At 44.7% G+C, this 22,797-nt stretch overlaps 1 protein-coding gene across 3 annotated transcripts; it reads right to left on the reverse strand.

The window, feature by feature from the left end:
- Window positions 1–316: 316 nt before the first annotated feature.
- LOC100384043 (Glyoxysomal processing protease glyoxysomal) lies at window positions 317–5,963 on the reverse strand. 3 transcript variants are annotated; one of them, XM_008649942.3, is made up of 14 exons: window positions 5,800–5,963; window positions 5,655–5,701; window positions 5,384–5,567; window positions 5,250–5,300; window positions 4,536–4,607; window positions 3,585–3,724; window positions 3,394–3,487; window positions 3,185–3,288; window positions 2,633–2,718; window positions 2,464–2,558; window positions 1,695–2,385; window positions 1,358–1,556; window positions 1,018–1,106; window positions 317–903 (listed from the first exon to the last, which is right to left on the reverse strand). In XM_008649942.3, exons 1-14 carry the CDS (start codon window positions 5,863–5,865, stop codon window positions 674–676), a joined length of 2,148 nt encoding a protein of 715 aa, XP_008648164.1. In that variant the 5' UTR covers window positions 5,866–5,963; the 3' UTR covers window positions 317–673.
- Window positions 5,964–22,797: the final 16,834 nt, after the last annotated feature.

A 22,797-nucleotide genomic window follows, 5' to 3' on the forward strand; every position in this document is an offset into this window, starting at 1 on the left:
ATAAGTTTATTACATTCCCAGCGGCATCATCATTTTTTTCGAGAAGAGAAAATTTATTGCATCAAGATAACCATAAGTCACAACTTTCTTGACAACAAAACTTCTACATCGCGCTAGATGCACACAGTCTAAAGAAGACTAACAACCTAATAACTCTAGTAGAAATCAATCCTAAGACTAGATTGCCACCCGCGAGCCTAGGTAAAAAACAACCTGACCATTTGCTCCAAACGTTGTCAGGTAGCCAAAACCAACTCCTGAAAGATAGGCTTCTGTAGCACAACCTAGGAACGGAGCCAGTGAATAACCAAACGAAGAACCTGTAAAGAGTTTGTCACATATTTTCTTTGAAACGCAATGTCAAATGGCCCAACAAACTGCTGCTGCCCCTAAAAGAGCTAACAATTTTAAATCTTTACCAATCCCCCTAGCTATGACCTAAACATATTCACGACACTAGAGGGAGGGTAAAAATTGTAGCGATTTGAACAGTATGCCATATAGCCCGCGCTACCTGACACTCGAAGAAAAGATGCTTATGCCTTAACCATCTGTAAAAAAAAGGCACTGTGCTCTGATAACTCATTTTGTACTGGGGATTTCTGGGATCAAACGTCTCATACAAAATTCTGGGAACAAACATTTTCCTTGTATGAATTCTAGTGGACGCACTCTATATTTTGCTGGGAGTCTTGTACCTAAATAGTTCCTTCAGATCTACGTTAGATTTCAGAGCTTGTTGCTTGTCACTAAGAAACTTAGAGAACTCCAAGACCTTTTCCTCTTTGCCTTTTTCTGGGGAGCTCCTGACAAATGGGGATGATGATGGTGCCAATGCCCAAACTGATGAGAGCACTTCATTTGGTTTGTCCAACTGCTCCAAAACCACGAGGTTTCCATTTGCTGCCAAGAAAGGAAATGCATTCCTTATTTTTATATGTACTTAGAAGGGTTTTGATACCATCAATATTGACTAAAGCTGAGAGCAGAAAAAATACGAGCAAACTTAATTAGCACCTGAATACTCGAAGACTGCAACCAGTAATTTGCAGGGGATGCTGAAATTCAGATGAGGTATTGTGCTTCCACCACCATGCTTAGCATTACTGGATATGGTAATAAAAAAAATAAGGCAGAAAAAAGACAAGCTCTTTGGAAAATACATACTTCACCATTATTCTAGTTACGAAAATGAATGACATGATGCTATGCTTGCAATGTTTTAGCATATCATAAAATGACACATAACAACATAAAATGTAGAAAGTTGATACAGTCGATGAAATGGCAAAATAACTTGATGAACTTTAGGTTCTAGTTAACGTATGTAAGGCTTCAAAAAGGTTCTATTTTATACCTTGTTATTATCCCAACCATTAGCCCATGTGTATTAACAAGAACGCCGCCACTGGCTCCTGGATGAACTGCTGCTGTTGTCTGAAGCATTACTGGTATGTCCATATTGTCAGCCTCAGCACGGGCCAGATGAGAAAGTTGATTTGCTGGGATTTGGACAACCTTTGACACAACCCCCGAGTATAGAGAAGAGTGTAGGCCTAAATTCAGATACTCAAACATCAGTTCCATAATAACAAAACTCAGCATTTGAAATGGCATGCAGCCATGCACATTGATAAAAAAAAACATCGAACTGCTCAAACACTAATTTAAGCTGCGGTTCTAAGATTTTTCACCTGATCGGGGTCCAAAAAGGCCATGCCCAACAACATAAACAGGCGACCCTGCTGTTGGACAAACAAATTCTGGTCTGATTGTATTTAATTCAACTGGAACCTTTTCTATTTGAAGCAATGCAACATCAAGTGGACCCTTTGAGATGAAAACCACACTAGCATTGCACCATATCTGTCTCTCTTCATGGTCCAAACGAACAGATATTCTCTTCCCTCTTTTGAAACCCAAGTTAAATGACGAAACCTTATGCTTGACAGCATCTTCATTGGAAATTTTGCCTTGTTGTGGTTGCAATGATTTGTTTTCTCCAGCATTGAGATGTTCTCCAGCGAACGAGGCTTGTAAATCTGAAGGTGAAGTTCTTCCAAATCTCCAAGGTTCCAAGAGATGAGCATTTGTCAGAACTAAACCCCTTTTGTTCAGAACAATACCTGAAGCCCAAGACGTATCACCAACCGTGACAAGAACAACTGCAGATATAGCCTCTCTGAGCGAACGGGGTGATATGCAATGCTGATTAGTTTTGTTGTCCGTAGAAGAGAAAACCCTCACATAGTTATATACATGCCGTAATTCCATAGATTTACTATCTGTATTTTTGTCATTAGGTAGTTTTCTTGGGGGTCGTTCAATTTCCTCCAGTTTTTTGCTGTTCCATTCCGTGCATATTGCATCCCATGTAATCACGAGCTGGTAAGTAGATTTTAAGATAATTAAGTTACAAATATTCGATGTGCAAATGTATCTTGTTGAAACCAGTGAACTAACCTGGACTTCTATATTGCTGCCTTTCTGTGTTAATGGGTTCATCAGCAGCCCCACGAGGCAAGAATTTTGGTCAAACACTGGAGCGCCTTCCATGCCTTTGGTCAATTTAATAGATTATCAATAACTAATGTCATACCATACAAGAAAATAAAGACAGAAAGATGTTTACCAGGGAGACAGTGCATGTCAGCCATCAGTAATGAGCTCCTTGCAGTGCATGGAGGAAGGCAATTTGCAACAGCACCAACTGATACACTGCTCAAAAAACACATATGTATACAAATAAATATGACACTCTTATTCTGTTTTCTAATAATGGTAGCACAAGAAAATAGTCAACAAAAGCATGCCAGGCGTTTTCAATTTTAGAAACATCAGTATCTAGTTAACGCTTTCCAGGCCACTAGACATACCGGGAACAAACACAACACAACAAATGTATATGCTTTGGAAGATGTAATGATGACGTGCAAAGCAAAGAGTTAATAAAACTCTAGATATTAAAAGTTTAGTGTTTTCTCCATAATGCATATGGAACAGTATCAAGTTTTAAAACATCTGGAGTTTACCATTGCATAAGTCAACATTATGAATGCCCAGACTATGTTCTTGTCATCATCAAATCAAAATGTTCGACAGGTTACATGCACTAAATTCTGGTGCATACTTAAAGAGTTAAAGACATGCTGGCATTCTGCTAAAGCAGTAGAATAAACATTACCTGTTGAAGAAATGGAAGGGTGACATGAGGCCAAATGGAGATCCTACTATAAGCAAAGGGTCCCCTCGTTGTTGCATCACTGAAACATTGATACGTCTTGCATCCTGTTCACCAACGACCAAAGAATACTCAGTACAAAAAAACTACAGCTTGTAACTTTCAAAGTGCTAATTTTCAGGAAAAGAAAAATATATCGACATGTGCCTTACATTTAAATTGGAGGTTGAAATTCCTAGAATAGCAATTCTTGTGGCAGACTTGGCCAACATCAATGAGTCTACTGACTCCAAAGATGAATTATTCCTGTTAGACTCGAGGGAAGATCTGCTGTCATTTTCAACCTTGTAAATTGTAACGGTAAGTTCTAATGCAAGACAAAAGAGGGACAACAGTTTAATACTTTGATTCGATGAACAAAGAGACCTGTTTCTGATTAGCATCAGCCAATGACCAGCCTACATCCCAAGTTGGCCTTCTGATGAATGAATCGTCATGTCTCAATAAGGATAAAGCAGAAACAGCAGCTGTTGGGACATCAACCTAAAGAAGAAACCAGGCTGCTGGTTGATCATGTATGCGTGGGTGAAGACTAACCAAAACCTACAAATGTTATGTTACTACAAGACAGAAGTGTACTTTCTTCTGCTGAGTGCAGTGTACATATGCAGATCACTAAATAAAAAAGGCAGACCCAGTGCCGAAGGCTCCCACGTGAGTGGGGTCTGCAGAAGAGATCAACCAAAGCAAGACTTTCCCTGCAAATGCAAGAGGCTGCTTCGAACCACAACCTGGCGACTCAGTGAGGCAGGTCTCACCACTGCACCAGACTTGTCCTTCTACTCGTAATAAGGATATCTAAACAAATTCCCTCTTTCTTACTGGCCTTAGTTTATTCCTAATGAGCAACCAAGGCCAGTCTTAAATTCTTAATATAGGTCATTGGTACGATGTCAATAGCAAGTTAAGCAACTCTTCTTACCGAAAATAAATTGATAGCAACTACTACAGGTTTAAACAGTTTCAGAACACTGGCAAAAAAACATTTTGGAATCATAGTTTAATCAAGACCGATAAAGGCTGCTGCAATGCACAGTTGCAAAACTCCTTAAACTGAAAGTAAAATGCACATAGTGTGTAAAACTTTTAAGTCCAATTGGGCATCACCACTATTTCTGAACATAGAACATCCTCACAAACTAAATGGACTCAGAAAACAACCTTTATCTTGTAACATAATGGCTGCTATTTTCGTGCATCTGTTATTAACAGTATAAACTAACTCCCTGGCTGCTACTTTTTCCTGTACCTATTAGTAACACTACAATCTAGATGAAAAAATTACAGTACTGACCATGGCAAGCAGTCGAGCTGGAAGCCACCGCGGAGGTCCAGACTTCCCATCTTGAGCATTCCCCAACTCATACTGTACACATCACAGAAGGTTCAGGAATTCATGAAAAACTTCCTGGTTTTGAAACTAATATCTTGGAAGGCATGAGTTCCTTACGGTACGAGGACACACATTGTACATCATGCATTGGTTTATTAGCTATATATAGTTCGGAATCGGGATGTAACTGATGCACTTCCAGCAATAATCAATTTGAGTTCACTTAACTTCCTTTGCAAAGAGGCACTTTACTGATCATGAATGATTGAATGCTAAGCACGAATTCCACACCGATGCTTTAGGCCCTGTTTGGAATTGTAGTATTTTTGCGGTTTTGAAACAATACTATGGTATTTAATGATACTATAGTATTGGAGCTCAAAAGGTGTTTGGTTTGTACAGTCAAAACTCAGTTTTAAATACCGTGGTTTACCCAAAACTATGGTATTTTTAGAGTTTTTGAAACTCCACTCAGGACCTCAGTTTTCTTCTCTTCTCTATATATACTTTGTTTTTCTAATAGAACCAAACAGATCTCGGTTTTGAGCAATACTGTAGTTTTACTGTGGTAAAGCAATACCGTAGTATTTATGTCATGTACAATTGTAAACTATGCTATCTCAAAACTACAGTATTTCAAAACTGTATTCCCAAACAGGCCCTTATTATCTTTACCTCAACAAACACATCAAGACGCGTCTCCGGAACCAACCTCGGCTGAAGCTCCTGCAGGCATCCAAAGAAAAAGCAAACAAAATCTTAGCACTAAAGAGTGATTACACGGTGCTGTGACACTGTAACCTACCAACCTCGCCGGAGTTATTGCGCTGCTCCGCGACCAGGAACGGCTCGACGAGGGAAGCAGCCGTGAGCGCGACGTCTCCTGCCGCGTGCCCGTGGGCCGAGCAGATATGGTCGAGAAGTAGCGGCGGCTCCGCTAAAGCGCCCCGCGGCAGGAGCAGAGCCGACGCCGAGAGCGTGGTCGACCCCGAACTGCAGCCCCAAGTCAGCGCGGGGCTTTAGGAAAGCTCGATTTTATATCGAGTAAAAATCTCAAAATTGGGAGGGGTGAGGGCTAACTGGTGAAAATGAAAGGCGTGGCGGCGCATCTTCACGGCCTTGGGGTCCTGGAGTCGGAGATGCCGGAGCCCCGAGAAGTGGAGAAGCACGGCGGTTAGCAAGATAATACGGGTGAGCTGCCGATGGTGCGAAGTCGCAGACTAACCGGACCGACGATTCGAACCATGGCGCAGAAGTGGCGCGCTGCAGCGGCGATCTCCTGGGCCTCCATGGCGCGCAGGGAGGGGGGAAGGGCCGAAGGGGGAGAAGACCCCGACGAGAGCTGTATAGCAGGGACTGTACGCTTCTCCTTGAAAGCTGTTTGGATGGCTAATAACTAGCTCAAATATCTAATTAATATTCAGCTAATAATTATCTCACTAGTTGGATCAAACTATAGCTAATATTAGGGCTCGTTCAGATATAGATAGATATTTAATAATTGGCGTAAAAGATGACTCAAATTAGTTATGGTTGTCTAGGTATTACTTGCTAAAAAATTTAATCCACCTGTTAGCTCTCCTATTTAGATGTCCTAAAGCTAATTTTAGCTAGTTTTTATCTAACCAGCAATTAACTCTTGTATCTAAATAAATTTAACCTTAATTGTAAACTATTAGTGGATTCAAACATAGCTTAGCTTAGAGTTTAAGTAACCCTATTAAGCACGAGCTTGACATCATACTAATTGAACTCTTAAAATCAAACAAATACCCAGCACAGCATTTTAAAAGTGTTTTTCAATATAGTTTTGCTAAAAAATAGATACCACATATTTAAACTCTTAAAACCGAATAAGTTAAGCACTCAATGGTTTAAAATGGTTGTCGGCGTGAGATTTTGCTGACATGGTATGCGGGTGACACTGCCACATGTCAAAACTCTATGTGCTCTTTTTATTTTGGTGTTAAGCCAAGCTAACCTGTTTTTTTTTTTTGCTACAACTACAAAACATGCATATCGGGTCCACTTTCAAGTTTTTCTTTCTCTCCATGCATCTACCTTTCTCTATTTATATCTATCATTAACCATTGCTAGCTGATCCCGCCCACCATTCTTTGTCCTTCTATCCCTATCACCAATCTCTTATGCTTTGACCATCAGTGCCTGCCGACATGAGGAGGCTAGGCAGAGATACACGAGGCCGCTCCCAAGGGTTCATCCAATCGCTCCCTCCCCAGTCCCCACTCATTGCGGTGTACGGCAATGCCCTCTCTCACTCCAACGTTTCACTGTCTTTCTGTCCCTTTACTCCGTGTCAAATAAATTCCCCTAATCTCCCCCCTCTTCACTTATCAGTAAGATTAATTACGAAATTAATTATTTTTTAAATCTCTACTCTCTACTACTCTATATGTTCTTAGAGTAGGCGTCCATAGGCGCTGTTCTGCCCGTATCCCGCTGTTGGACACCAAAATGAGCGGACGGTCCGGCCTCGGATGTTTATCCTTATCTCGTGTGTGGTTATCCATCTAATCACGTGGGAGTTTGTTGACTATCTCTTAGGAAAAGGTCCAGACCTCCTCCCCTATAAATATAAAGGGGTACGACCGATTGAGAACCCCCGAACACATTCCAATCGAACCAATTACCTTATTTACTTTTCCTGCCCTAGGAGTAGATGTAGCATAGTTCTAGTTGTAGCCTTCCGCATATCCACCTCCACCCCTAGTCGACTCTACGTCGTCTAGATCCGTCTTGGGTGGCCTGCCGATCCCAAGACGACCCTAGGATCTCACCCCTCCCGGGGGGCAAGATCTAGTTGTCCATCCAAGATCTCTTCCTCAATTTGATCTCTTAATTCCTAGGCGACTCCACGTCGTCTGGGGACGCCCCGGGTGACCTGTCGACCCGGGGCACCTTAAGATCTTTTCCCCCCAGGGGATGAGATCTAGATTCTAGCAAGGAGGAGGAAGACGACCCTGTCGCCAGGTCGCGGACCGTCCGGCCCAGAGCTGCGGACCGTCCGGTGTGACGCAGGGAAGACACCGCTCCTGCGCCCAGGTCGCGGACCGTCCGGCCCAAGGTCGCGGACCGTCCGCGCCGTCGCAGAGGGCACTACCAGGCGATCCGGCGACCTGTCGCAGGCCGCCACTACTGTTCACCTTGCGGAGCCGAACCCAAGGTATTGCTCATCACGAGAAGGTCCTAGGGTTCGTTGCTATTTGGTCCCAAATAGGTGGTGACCATCATAGAGGTGTTGCCCCACATTTAGGATAACCACTTTATTTGACCCTACATCATCTAAAGGTGTCAAGTACCGCCAAGCAGTTCATTATAGTGTTTGGTGACCAAAAAGGCACCAACATACTTTTGGCGACTCCGCTGGGGAAGAAAAATCGGATCTATCAAATCCGATCCATTAGATCAGATATATTAAATTAGACCTATCAGATCGGTCGCAATGGCCAATCCCAAAGATCACAACAATGTCGTCCTAGACATTAACACAAGGCTGACTAACTCGCCGACCAATGAGGATGAGAAATTAGAAGACCACATGAAAAGGTTAGACGAGGAATTCCAACGACAACAGGCTCAGATAAGCAAGGTGGCGAAAAAGTGGTACCTCTCGCACTTCGAGGTAGATCACCACCAGAAGGTCGTCAAGAAGAGGGAAGTAAAGTACGATTCACTGTCAGCCTTGCTGCATCAGCTTCCCATTGTAAGTAACACCACGCCATTAGCCGATATTCAATCTGTTAAAATTTCTTTTGATAATTAGATTAAAATTATAATGGAGGATATAGAGAATATGACGCATGCATTAGAAAATACTCATACACCTGATTTTTTGTCACATAAATTGGGCACTAAAATAACTGCGTCAAAAACATCGGCGACAAATGAGGCTTCTCAGTCCCAACCATGTTTTGGTATGCCGATGGACTCATATCCAGGACGACCGTCACCACCATCTTCGCTAAATGGTGAGTCAACTCTGAGCACGGCCAGACCGTCCGCACACAATCGCGGACCGTCCGGCCCCCGTCAGACCGTCCGGCACCCTACGCCGGACGGTCCGGAGTTACACAGAGCCCACCACAAGGGTCACAGGTGTTGCCTGACGTGACCGGACAGTCCGGGGATAGTACCGGACCGTCCGGTCCACTCGCAGACCGTCTGACTGCGCAGGTCGGACCGTCCGGAGCACCAGAAGTCACCTGTGATCCGCCTAGTGCGGAAGGCCGGCATAAATATAACCGGTCACCCAAGCCCCAAGAACCAAAAAAGTCACATGTCCCTGAGCTTATTTGGCCCACTAAGGCCAAACCTTATGTTCGCTTTCACCCGCACTCGACACAAAAGGAAAAAGTTAAGTTCACATTTAATATTACTAAGTGTGATAAAATATTTGATGAGTTGCTTAAACATGGTAATATTAAATTGTCACATGTAATTCCTCCGGTTGTACAATTAAAAGGGCGCGTTTATTGCAAATGGCATGGCTCCTTTCTCCATAACACCAATGATTGTGTCGTCTTCAGTCGGCAAATACAATCGGCTATAAACGAAGGCCGGTTGAGGTTTCAAAAAGAGGTGAAAACTGACAGGCCACCTGTTCCTGTCACCACATTAGAGCCGACGAGCAAAAAGGCCATAATTCGGCCTTGTGCGGCCGATAAAAGCAAAGATAAAAATATCGTCATTGGTGATCCCCGCACACCAAATATGTCACGCGGAATGGTTACTCGAAAGGCTCCGGACAAAAGAAAGACCGGAGGCACCGGGGGGCAACCACGATCGGACACCCGATCACGGTCACCTGTCATGCGTACGCCGGACAGTCCAGGTACTAAGGCCGAACAGTCCAAGACAAGAGCGGACGGTCCGACTATAATGGTCGGACGGTCCGTAGACAGTCAGAAGCAGCAACCTCAGACCATCGGACCACAATGTTCCAAAACAAGTGTTAGGAAACAAAATACTACTAAGACGTCTGGACGACTCAGTAGAGTCGACCCTACTTTTGGTCAGTTGCTTGCCAAATATATGAAGAAGGTCGTTCCACACAACCGGCCAATAAAACAGACGAAGTCAAAAGGGCGATCTGTGCGAAAGCAAAAGCCAACCAAACGGACCCAAAAAGTAGCACAACCAAGATCGCCTTGTCATCCTCCTCCGGGGATAGCATGGTGCGTCCCGTTCTATCCATCGCCGATGTGTTGTCCTGCTCATGTGTGGGGTGGTACGGCGATGAATTCGTATTACTGGCCCAATCTGTTTGCTTATTTGGGCTGGGGGGCACCACAAGTTTTTGCCTATTGACAGGTTGATCAGGTAGACATGGCCGAAGCGGATGCGATCCGAAACGGCCTTTGTGCATTAAGGTTCCATCAAGTATTTATATTATCTGATCGCAAGAGCCGATGACTTGCATCGAGCTGAGTCCTTACTTCGGGAACAAAAGCTCATGAGGTCAATTTTTTCCGAAGTTTTTGCTGATGCTTTTGGTTCGCCAAGCTCCACCAAAAGGCAGGGGGGCATATGTTGGACACCAAAATGAGCGGACGGTCTGGCCCTTGGGCCCGGACGGTCCGCGTGTCCCGAAATTAGATTAACTCGGATGTTTATCCTTATCTCGTGCGTGGTTATCCATCTAATCACGTGGGAGTTTGTTGGCTATCTCTTAGGAAAAGGTCCAGACCTCCTCCCCTATAAATATAAAGGGGTACGGCCGATTGAGAACCCCCGAACACATTCCAATCGAACCAATTACCTTATTTACTTTTCCTGCCCTAGGAGTAGATGTAGCATAGTTCTAGTTGTAGCCTTCCGCATATCCACCTCCACCCCTAGTCGACTCTACGTCGTCTAGATCCGTCTTGGGTGGCCTGCCGATCCCAAGACGACCCTAGGATCTCACCCCTCCCGGGGGGCAAGATCTAGTTGTCCATCCAAGATCTCTTCCTCGATTTGATCTCTTAATTCCTAGGCGACTCCACGTTGTCTGGGGACGCCCCGGGTGACCTGTCGACCCGGGGCACCTTAAGATCTTTTTCCCCCAGGGGATGAGATCTAGATTCTAGCAAGGAGGAGGAAGACGACCCTGTCGCCAGGTCGCGGACCGTCCGGCCCAGAGCTGCGGACCGTCCGGTGTGACGCAGGGAAGACACCGCTCCTGCGCCCAGGTCGCGGACCGTCCGGCCCAAGGTCGCGGACCGTCCGCGCCGTCGCAGAGGGCACTACCAGGTGATCTGCCGACCTGTCGCAGGCCGCCACTACTGTTCACCTTGCGGAGCCAAACCCAAGGTATTGCTCATCACGAGAAGGTCCTAGGGTTCGTTGCTATTTGGTCCCAAATAGGTGGTGACCATCATAGAGGTGTTGCCCCACATTTAGGATAACCACTTTATTTGACCCTACATCATCTAAAGGTGTCAAGTACCGCCAAGCAGTTCATTATAGTGTTTGGTGACCAAAAAGGCACCAACACCCGCACGCCGCGCTTTCTCCAGCACGCCGCGCTTTCTCCGTGCGCTTCCCCCGCCTGCCATCGCCAGCGCGCTCCCTCTGCGCCGCAATCAACTCCATTGCCCCCGCTATCTCGCCTTCCCAGGAAACCCTTCCATCCATGGCGCCTCTCCAGGGATCTCCGCGGTCAATTTTTACGGAGAAATCGCGCCTCCCCAGCGTGCCTTTCCATCCATGGCGTCGTTGCTGCAAGTGCCCCCGCGATCCGCTTCCACCGACGGCACTCCATCGACAAAAACGGCTTTTCCTCCATTCCACCGTCCACCGCCAAGCGCAGACGCGAGGCGGTGTCTTCCAGGAAGAAGCCCAAGCCAACACCCAACCAGGCCAAACCGGCCGTGGTGGGGATGAAGAAGGGGGAGACCGAGAGGATGGAGCTCGTTGTGGACGATGTGTGCGTCGAGGAGGCCGACGAGGAGGAGCGCGTCTCCGGCCGGAAGCGCTCCGCCATGGCCGAGGAGATCCACCAGAACCAGGAGGAGGAGGTTGTGGCTGCATCCACCGCCAAGCGCAGACGCAAGGCGGCGTCTTCCAAGAAGAAGCCCAAGCCGACGCCCAAGAAGGCCAAACCGGTCGTCGACGGCGACCCAGGGACGTGCCCCCGTGCCATTGCCCCCGGCCTCGCGTTGCCCGCGCCGCCGCCGCTGCCTGCGCCCGCGACCCCCCCTCGCGTGCGATGCCAGGATCCGCGAACGCAACCGCCTCTTCCCTGTCCTCTATCGGTGAGCCCACTGCTACCTCGCGCCTCCTTCCAATGTGTCGTCCTCCACACCGAGCTCCTCTCGAACGGGAGTTATGCTCATGCGTTGTGCGGAAGTGATCCATCCCTACAATAGTAGCGCCATCCCGGCAGCCGCGGCCCTTCACGCTGGCGCTCGACCCATCACGTCGCTCTGCTCGCACCATCCGGTTGCTGCCGCACCATCCTGATTCATTCTCCACTCTTGCCGTCGCAAGGTAAGCAACCAATAGAAATGCTGAGTATTGGTTTGATTCCGTTCGTGATGTGTCAGATTTCATGATTGTGTGTCTACAAGTAGCCATGATTGATTAGGCTTGCCAAGTACTTGGCGTTCCACAATTTGCTCATGAGTAAAAAGTAAAACAGTCAAATTCTTTCGAATTAAAATAAAGGAATCACATAACCGCACAAGGGCAAGTGAAAATATATCTGGCTCAACTGCAGAATGTAATGCGACAGTGAACATGATATAAAATGACGGTATGTGTCTTGGTGAGTTGTTCCATTCCAATAGAATGTAGTCAGCATATTATGAAAAATATTTTTGCTTGCTCAAATATTCTTGTATTGACTATTTCACAATTTGGTTGGACATGACCAACATTTTTTGATGGAAATTCTTGGATGGAACTATTTGATGTGATTGTGCAGACAAATAAACCAACTTTCTATAACTCAGATCACCCATTCAGGTTCTGCTAGCATATATGTGTTACTAACCAGAAAATGTTAATTACTTTGAATCCTCCTTGCTAAGATATTATTGTTATTGTTTTTGCGTTGATGCATCTGTTGCTAAATTTTGAATATTAATGAGAAGTAGCGTTAATAAGTACATGCACTTAGGGAAACTGGACATATATTGCTATCAGTTATTGTATTTTTTCTTCCTTTTATCTGTACTACCTATTAAGAGGCAAAGGAGGGCGTGCACATGGTGAGGCCATGCCCCCGCCCCTGTCTATCTCCCTCACATCTGCACTCGAGCCGCCGTCGTGGTCGCCGTCCCTCCTTCCCGAGATTGTCGCTGTTTCCCCCCCTCCCGCGCCGACTTGGCGGCGACGTCAGTGGCTCCCCATCCCACCAATCGCCTCGTGCCCTCGCCTCTGGAACTCTGCACACGTACAACGACTCTGCGTGTGCGATTCCCACTCCCCTCCTGCCTCCGGTGGACCGTCGACGGCGTTCGACCCTAGCGGCTAAACTGGCTGCACCGTGTGCGGCTAGCGGGCAGCGGGAGCCACCAGCCGCTGCTCCACCAAGGCTCATTGTGCGTATTGTGCGTCTTGGCGTATTCCTTGTGTCTCACCACATTCTCTTCAGGTTCACCATCCTTAGTAGTTTAAATCCTTCCTTTTGTCGTTTTTGCTTGATGCAGGCGTGTCATGTCATTGTGTGTGTGGGGCGGACAGATTTTCTCCTTCCGCTTTTTCTCAAATTTCATTTAATAGATTCAGACTTCAGTGCCTAACTTTTTAAAAGTTTTCTTAATCAGGCATAGAAGCTTGCAGTTCCTATCATTTGTGGAGTAGTTATAGCTTCTTCGATATGCTCTTCTGAAATTACTTTTCATAACTTCATTTTTCCTATTCATGTACTGGACAGTGCAGTGTGTTTATTTTTTGGTAATGTGACGTAGATCGCTTCATACTTCCACTTGCACAAAAAGTCAAGTATTTCCCCTTTTCACACTCGCAAGAATGTAACATCGACCCACTTGTTTACTAAACTAAATCTAGAACTGAATTTCTATTTGCAATGGCTTTGCCAATACTTGTTTATGTGATATCCAAGCCATAAATTGAACCTTGTTATTGCAGGGTGTACTGGTCTCTAGAATTTTGTATTGTGTGTTGAGATGCTAATAGTAGCCATTGGACACTTATTTGCCTTCCCCTACTAGGAATATACATGTCCCAATGCCCGCCCTTTACATGGTTTCAGAGAAAGCCTTCTCCATGCATTGAAATTTAATGATTTCTACCATGACACCGTTCATCAGGTAACTCCATGGGATAAGATTGCCCTGTCCTCGGTTCAAAATGCTGCACTCCATGCTTATCAATCGTATGTATTTGTGCATATAAATTTCTTTAGTGCATGGTGCATTGGGTCAAGACATAAAGTTACTTAGACCCCTGATAAGGACATATCTTAATTAATAATGATGCACATGGATAGCAGGACCACCATTTTAGGCAACTGCAAAACATGTTCCTTAGACCCCTCTTGCCTTCAAGGCCACCCAAGCACTAAACTCAGTATGCCATCACAGATATGATATGACAACATGCAAAGGAATTCAAAGCCTCTTTCGTTTTTACACACCAATCAAATTTTGATGCTGCACTTTCCCTTCTATCACTAGATTGAAAAAGATAACATTTAGTTAATTTTGTAGTTTTTCTTTCTGGAGATGATTGATCTTTCTAATGGAATTAGTTAGTTATGACTTCGGTTGTGATTAATCACAACTAAGATTACTGCTTTGTGGAGTTAAGAATACTAGAGTACTACTTTGTAACTGTCTTTTTTTCATGGACTGTAGAAGCTAACATTCATCATAATTGGAATTCTGAATTTACTATCTTTTGGTATGGATTGTTCTGCTTTTAAACATAAAGATTGTTTTAATCATATTTTATATCTTATCATCTTTACAAGGACACAATTGTTTTGGCAACTAAAGATTAGTATGGAGCTTTCTTTTCCAAAAGGTACCATTTAGTCTACATTATCATGATCTACTCTTTTGTAATTTCATGTAAACCTGCACTCTGAAAAAAACTTGACCAACTGGAATACTGAAATCTTTAGTGTTTCTCAGATATTGGAGATAGTATGCAGATTCCAGTGACTTTGGGATGGCGCTGGACATGGTGTGGGAGATGGCGAGGAACTGTAGGTTGGACAGCGCGCTGAGGCAGCTCAGGATGGAGCCCGTCGGCCCGCCGAAACAGGGTCAGCGACATGAGCTCCATGAGCACGCCCACAATGGACGAGATCACTTCACGCATGGTCCCGGGTCTCACCAAGCTATCACCCCGAGCCCATCACGTGGGCGCATTAGGGCAATCCGACCAGGTCTGACGATCGCGAGCACTCCATGCTAATACAATAAAACCAGCTCAGTATGCAGATTTCAGTCCTGAGAAGGTGAGTCTTGTATTGGTGGTACCGACCATCTTATTTATCATGTTGTTATGTACTCCATTTTTTTTGCTTTTATTGTATCAGCATTTGTCCTTGGCATGAAATCATCTGGAAACATCTCTCAACTAAAAACAATGTTAGGGATCAATCTTTTTACTGAAGTCTCTATTCTTGTCTGAACATTAAGCCAGTGGTTTTCTTTGAAATCATAAGCATGGAGTGCATCTATTTTACCTTTTTCAGTTCTAACAAAGTAAAGCATAGCAATGATATGCCATCATCCAAGCACACATTAGAGTATAAATATTTGATTTATGATTCTGTTATAGGTGAAAAGGGCATTCCTTACTCTAATAGGTAACAATGACTTAACAATAATGATAGGTGAAAATGGCATTCCTTACTCTAAATCTCTAATAGATTTAAAATCCAGGTACAGATGTTTATTCCCTCTTGGTCAAGATATAGATGCACATTCTGTTCTCAATCTTAAAGCTATAGCAACTGTCTAAAAATTGTAGGTTCCAGCAGCAACATCTTCATCGATGATTGCTATATTTGGACGAGTGACGATGCTATTGCCAAAGAGAGTGGTTGGGAAGAGTATGGAATCTCCTATGGTCACCCTAGTTGTGATATCAATGTCTGGTCGGTCACAGGCTCCTCTCCTTTTGCTGGCTTCGCTGTTGGAAGCGAGACATCATGTGGTGTGGAGAATGTCCTTGCAGAGCACCTGAACTCAAATTTCACTCTAATGCCAGCTAGCTGCTACATAGTGCATTTATGTATATTATGAGTATGTATACAAAATTTTAAAGTATGAATACATGTGTTTTAAAGCTTGGACAACCAATCATTTATTATCCGAGAATTTAATTTCATTTTATTAATCAATTTAAACCTTTCTATAGGAAGAGAGTGGCTCTTCACTCCCATCGGATTGACAAAAAGCGAGTCTCATGTTTTCTTATTTGTTTGACTCATGTTGGTCTGATATTTTGCTAAACAGATTTTGTATATCATAGCGACGTTTGTCATTTCGTATCTACACGTTTATGCTAATTTTTAACTCTCGTGGCAACGCACGGGTACATACCTAGTATATTAGAAGATAATATTATGATACTACAAATACTGTATAGTTTTTTTACTCTAAACACTAATGTATGAAAATCAAATAGCTCACTTAAAGCGTACATGGAGAGTTGAATAGGGGAAATGGTTGGAGAGAAAGTAAAATAGGGGGAGAAAAGAAAGAGGGAAATATATTTCAAAATGAATAGAAGGTACAAACAGGGAGAGATAAGAGGGTGAATGGTTGGAATCAGCCTAAGGAGAGAAGAGGATACAATGGCGAAGGAGAGAGCACTTTTGTTGCTTCCAGGAGTGGTGCAAACATCACATGGGAGTGCTCACCATGGTCTATGACTCTTATTTTTTTGGTCATACTACAACATTAGAGCAAATTTAACAATATAGTCTGTTGCTGGATGTAAGAATTCTTGTAGCCTACCTTTCCGTACAATAGTTTAGCTCTTCACAATTAATATATGACTCACTTGCTCATTCACATGGTTCCTTGTTTCTTATATCCAAGCCGACTATAAATTTATATCTTTCTCTTCTCTCTCATCTTCTCACCCATCCACAACAGTATTCAGCCGACTTACCGCCTCTTATTATTCTTATGAGATCGGGACAATTGCCAATATGTACTAGCCTAGAGTGAGGGAACAACAGGAATGGTTTATTCAATTAGCAAAAACCATCTTGAAAAACATTGCCACAAGCCCACAACCCAAAAGGGGATGTTCGGTTTTAAAGAGAGAGGGGTATAGTTTTGAAAGTTAAGGGTACATGACGTCAAGTTTTCAAACTCAACAAGATGTTCGTATTTTATACTCCGTTTGGATATTGATATTAGAGTGGATGGACTTGAATTTGATTGAATACCAAATCAAGCATGATATTGAAATAAGATGTAATTCTAATTCTATTGTTTGGGTGTCGCTAAATTGGAGTTTGAAATTGTGCGGTGTAACTCCACATAATACCGAGGGTGGGACTTTATATTAGTAGAGGGGGGTTTCTAGTTATAGTTTAATTTCAGAAAATTAGGTTTCTAATTCAAAATCTCAATTTCACGTGTAACTAAACAACAGAATTTAAGAAAATTGATTCCAATTCTCAACTATATGCTCCAATAGATACTTCTAAACAGGATATGATATGTGTTCACGCAACGATAAAGTTCACTAAAAACATGATAAATACAAACATCATGGTCGTGGGATTAACTTGTCTATACCGACATAAAAGCGGTGTTTGGTTTCTAGAAACTAATTTTTAGTCCCTCCATTTTAGTCCCTTTTAGCATCTAAAATGTCACACACAAGAATTAAAATAGAGATAATCTCTCTTTTAGTCCATGTGTTTAGTAATTTAGAGACTAAAATAGATGAACTAAAAATTAGTCCCCAGGAACCAAACATAGGGCTGAAAAAAAAGATTGAGACTCGCGAGGCGGCTCGAGCTCGGAGTGGCATGGTTCGGTTCGGGGTGACTCGTGAGCATGAGGCGACGAGCTAGGTTTTCAAGCTCGTTGGTGCAACAAGCCGAGCCGACTCGCGAGTTACACCAGATTAATCGACCTATATAATAATGATGAATATTGGATAATTATATAGATATTCAACTCATTTCTTAGCTTTTAACGATGGATATACGATAGTTTATATTTTAGATTACTTGTAATGTTACATTGTGGTCTATATGTCATATTTATAGACTATCAATACCTATATCTCTACTACCTATTAAGTAAGCAATAGTAGTCTGCCTCCACTCGTTCTGCCGTTCTGCCGTTCTGCCTCCCATCTATCTGGACCGTCCGTTTCTATTGCCTATGCCATCCAGCCGCACGCGCCCACCCCGCCCCCTCCCCACCCCGCACCAACCGCCCGCCTCATCCGCACCGCCCCTCCACAGACTCCCAGCCGAAACCCTAGCTCTGCTTGCGGCGGGCGGTAGCGACTGCGCGCGATGTGGAGGAGGCACCCCCACCCTCCACACGGCTCATCGCGCTCCAACCCGCTTGCCGGGCCACATCGTCTCCGAGACGTTCCGCCTCGGCCTCCTCGGCGTGCGCTGGTTTGTCTTGGGCGACGACGACACCGTCTTCTTCCCGGACAACCTCCTCACACCTGCAGAACATCTACTTTTCCTACGGGATGGCGTACGGCGGCGGCGGCTTTGCCATCAGCCGGCCGCTGGCCGAGGCGCTCGCGCGGATGCAGGATGGCTGCCTCCGCCGGTACCCGGCGCTGTGCGGCAGCGACGACCGGAATCCAGGCGTGCATGGCGGAGCTGGGCGTGCCGCTCACCAAGCACCCGGGGTTCCACCAGTACGACGTGTACGACGACCTCCTCGGCCTCCTCGCGTCCCACCAGGTGGCGCCGATCATGACGCTTCACCACCTCGACGTAGTGAAGCCGCTGTTCCCGGATGCGAGGTCGCGCCCCTCGGCGGTGCGGCGGCTGTTCGACGGGCCGGTGAAGCTGGACACGACGGGGCTGATGCAGCAGTCCATCTGCTACGACAGCACGAACCGCTGGACGGTGTCCGTGGCGTGGGGGTTTGTGCGAATGGGCTCCAAGCCGCTCCAGATCTGCGTGTCCAGGTTGTGGCGGCGATGATCGAGGACTAGATCCACGTCCAGGCTGCTGCGGTGACGGCGGAGGCCTCAATCCGGGTCTAGACCAAGGTCATGGTGGCGACGAAGGTGGAGGCCGAGGTGGAGGGCGATGCTTCCACTCGCGATGGTTCTGCTGCCCCTGCCCCTCTCCCACGCGTACATCGTGGTTCTACTGCCCCTCTCCCACTCCCCCATCCACGCGGCACTGCCCCTCTCCCACTCCCCCGTCCATGCCTGCCGCGGGGGAGAGGGAAGCAATCTCCACGATCATCGCCCCGCCTTGAATCGCGCTTGGATCCCCTTCCATCCTTGGCGCCATTGGCCCTTCCATCCTTGGCGCCCTCCGTCCAACGGCAGCGATCCCATTCCATTGGTCGGCCATCTCCGCCTCCCTTCCACAAGAACACCTGCGTGCCTCCCTTCCATCCGCCATCTTCATGCTTGGATCCCCTTCCAGGCGTTAGAGCCTGCCATCTACCTTAGGTCTATAGCAAGCACAGATTACAGCAAGCCCACCATCTATTTAAGAAATCCTCCTTGTGTAACACCCGTGGAACTTCCACAGGCAAGGCCGCCACCCGCCCATCCCAACCTCATGCACAAGCAACCGTGAAGCTTCCACAGGCAATAGTGAAACGTAATCTGTGCTTGTTGTTCATCTGTTCAAAAGTCCTACAGTAAGTTCTCGTCTAATTTGTGTTAGTCTTGTTTAGTTCCGTTGTCTCTGTTCTCTCAATGGTTCAGTACAATCTTGTTTATTTCATTGTTAGGTTTAGTTCAATGGTGTACATGTCAATTTAATTGTTCTAATTTTAGTGTACTGAGTTCGAGGTAATATATACCAAACACTGGTATTTTGAATACATGTTTGGTTCTTGTTAGGCTATATCAGTTAGGGTCTTGTTCAGCTAGGGTGTAGTTCTTACATTTTGCATCAAAGCATCGTAATTTTAGCTCTAATTTTAACGGATAGAGCACAGAGCTGGGCTTGAATAGAAAAGCACATCTGACCCAGTTAATGTTATAGGCCAATGAGCTCCATATAGATTAGATCAGTATTCTTCCTTGCCAATGGTTCTACTCACTCCAATAATGTCATTATGTTATTGTTAGCAGAACATAATAAGACAATAATAGGTTTGCATCACTAGACAATAATATGTGATTGGACGGAGGGTATTTTTGTTTGACTACTATTAAGACAATTTTTGTGGTAGTTGTGATGCCAAACAAAATAAACACAGCTTGCCATAGAAGCCAGGCATGATGACAATTAGCAAGGAAGCACCTCGTTTAGTATTATTAATTATAGATGACCGGTCCATATTTTGAAACTGTTCTTGGACAACTTCATAAGCTTTAGTTTGTTCGAATCCCGTTTGTCTAGGTTCAGTTCAATGGTGTACATGTCAATTTAATTGTTCTGTTAGAATCTCGTTTGACTTTGTAAACATGATTTTAGTGTACTGAGTTCAAGGTCATATATACCAAACACTGGTATTTTGAATACATGTTTGGTTCTATTTTGATCTTTTTTTTCTTTTCATCTCGTGCTAGGGTATTAGTTAGGCTCTTGTTCAGTTAGGGTGTAGTTCTTACATTTTTCACCAAAGCATCGTAATTTTGGCTATAATTGTAACTGATAGAGCACATAGCAATGCTTGAATAGAAAAGCACATCTGACCCAGTTAGTGTTCCAGGCCAATGAACTCCATACAGATTAGATCAGTCTTATTTCTTGCCAATGGTTCAACTCATTCCATTAATGTCATTCTGTTCTTGTTAGCAACAAACATATGTAAACTTTTCGATTTATCTTTTTCCTAGACCCTACTCATGTGGGAGCCTCTAGCACTGTCTGCCCTGGATTATATGTGATAATATTTCATTTGGCATTTTCTCATGCACTAGCAAGTGTATCATCATATCTGCACATTTCATGCAAAACGTCTTGTAATAGTACATGCTCTATCTTTTACCCACTTCTCTTTACACTGAATTATCAGGCACATACAATAATGTTTTGCCAAAGATCAATTCCTTTCTCTATGATATACACATGTTTGCTGGGTTGCATCACCTCGAACAAGTTCCGTTTTGGGAGTTGTTATTAACAGTTTGGAGTATGGGAAGCAGATTCAAGGTTTATCTATCAAGTATTGGTTGGCCCGCAATTCTTACATAGGTTCTCGCTCGATGACATTTATGTGCAGGGTATTGGTGGGCAGTGGTACATCTGCGGCGGGCACACCCTAAACTGCAGCAAGCTCTGTCGCATCCTGGACAGACTCTTCCTACAGTACCCCATAACGACAAGGTATGGAAATTGGCAGCTTCCGTCGTACCTTATTTTCAAGTCTGAAACACGACTGGTGCTAACTTGCTTCAATCAAGATCCACAACGCAATAATATTCTAAAGAAATTGAAGGATTCGCTAGAATGATTTAGGAATATTTAAAGACTTTGATTGGTCTACTTGACCATTTACTTTGGCAGCAGTATATTGGATTACTTGCAGTCTTCATGTCCTACCTTTTTGCAGGTGCAAGGATCAGGTGATTACTTTAGCAGCAGTATATTCTCTAGCCTTGCTTTGCTATTTTCATAAAAACAACTTGTGTTTTTGTTATTATTAGGCACATATAGTAATGTGTTAGGCAAATTAGCACACAACTCTTCTTTTTCTCCCTTTTTCGAGGTATCATAGCTAGCCCATAAGGAGTCAGTAAAAGATAGACAAAAGGTCGTAATACTGAATCATGTGAAACTACACAGAAGGAAAGCAGTACAAAGAGCTACTTGAAGACTTTGCAGTAAGATGGATGCATTGTAGCTCTGCAGGCGATGGACGTGCTGTCGCGGTGGGAGACCATGCTGCGGGACTCTCTGCGACGAAGCCAGAAAAACACGGACGGCATGGTCACCATCCTCGGCTCCTTCGACAACTGCCTCTCCGCGTTCGAGGCCGCAATGCGCCCCACCCAGGTTCGCCCGCCCCGTATCATGCCCCACCATTTCGGACGCGTCAAGCCTTGGTTGGATGGAATTTGAGGCGGGTATGCTTGGTGGAGTTGCAGGTGAGGACGCACGCGATCCGGACGGCGCATGAGAATATTGACCGGACCATCAAGGCCACCGACGACATCCTCTCCCAGTTCGATCTCGCTCACCGGGTGCGTTCGCTGTTCCTCTCTCAATTAACATGCTAGACGTTTAGCCGAAATCAGGGTGGATTAGATAAAGTTTTCTCGTGGCATCCTGTGGATCTGAGGGAATCTGAATGAATGTGAAAAAGGCCAGGCGATTACGATGATTTGTTGCTGAATTATTTAACTGTGTGGTAGGTTTAGATTTCGGACTTAATCAGCATGTAGTATTAACATGATTAACACACATTTGGTATGCTATATTTTCTTCTCTATCGGGTGCATTTGTGGGGCTTTTTGCACATTTGGGAGAGATCAGGGACATGAAACAGCTGTGACTTAGGTTCCAGTTCTTTGCAAGTGCCATGTCATTCAACATCATGCCAGAGGAGCAGCAGGTGAATGAGAGCTTCTTGCCCAGCCATTTTCGCAATTTCTGGCAGCGATTACAGTTAAGGTATGGTTTCAGCAGATCCTTTTGAAGACTGTCTATCTTCCATGTTTTCATTATTGTTGGATTAGTCACACAATTGTTAGGCCTTTACCATTCTCTTGCCTTTTTGCAAGATTCTTGGTGATTAATCTCTTGCTTTGTTTCCTTACCGCAGAAATATTAGGAGCACCTAAAGGATCAACTACGATAAATATTTTCAGTGAGTGTACCAAGGCCGAATCATTTCTTCCATTTGGTTCTGGAAGTCGAGCATGTGTTGGACAGAAGTTTGTTTTTCTTGCAATATCGATGTTGATTGCCAGTCTGCTATGCAACTATGAGGTTAGATGCACTGGTACCTTCTTGTTGTGACACCCACACCTCCAAATATCTTCTACACATTGCCCTTCTACAGATTGACACACACCTCATCATGAGTGAGTGTGCCAAGGCCAGATCATTTCTTCTACATATTGCCCTTTTCAGTATGATTTGTGTTTTAAATTTTTAAACTTCTGA

This window comes from Zea mays, chromosome 6 (genome assembly GCF_902167145.1).
Source record: "Zea mays cultivar B73 chromosome 6, Zm-B73-REFERENCE-NAM-5.0, whole genome shotgun sequence".
In the NCBI taxonomy this organism is placed as follows: domain Eukaryota; kingdom Viridiplantae; phylum Streptophyta; class Magnoliopsida; order Poales; family Poaceae; genus Zea; species Zea mays.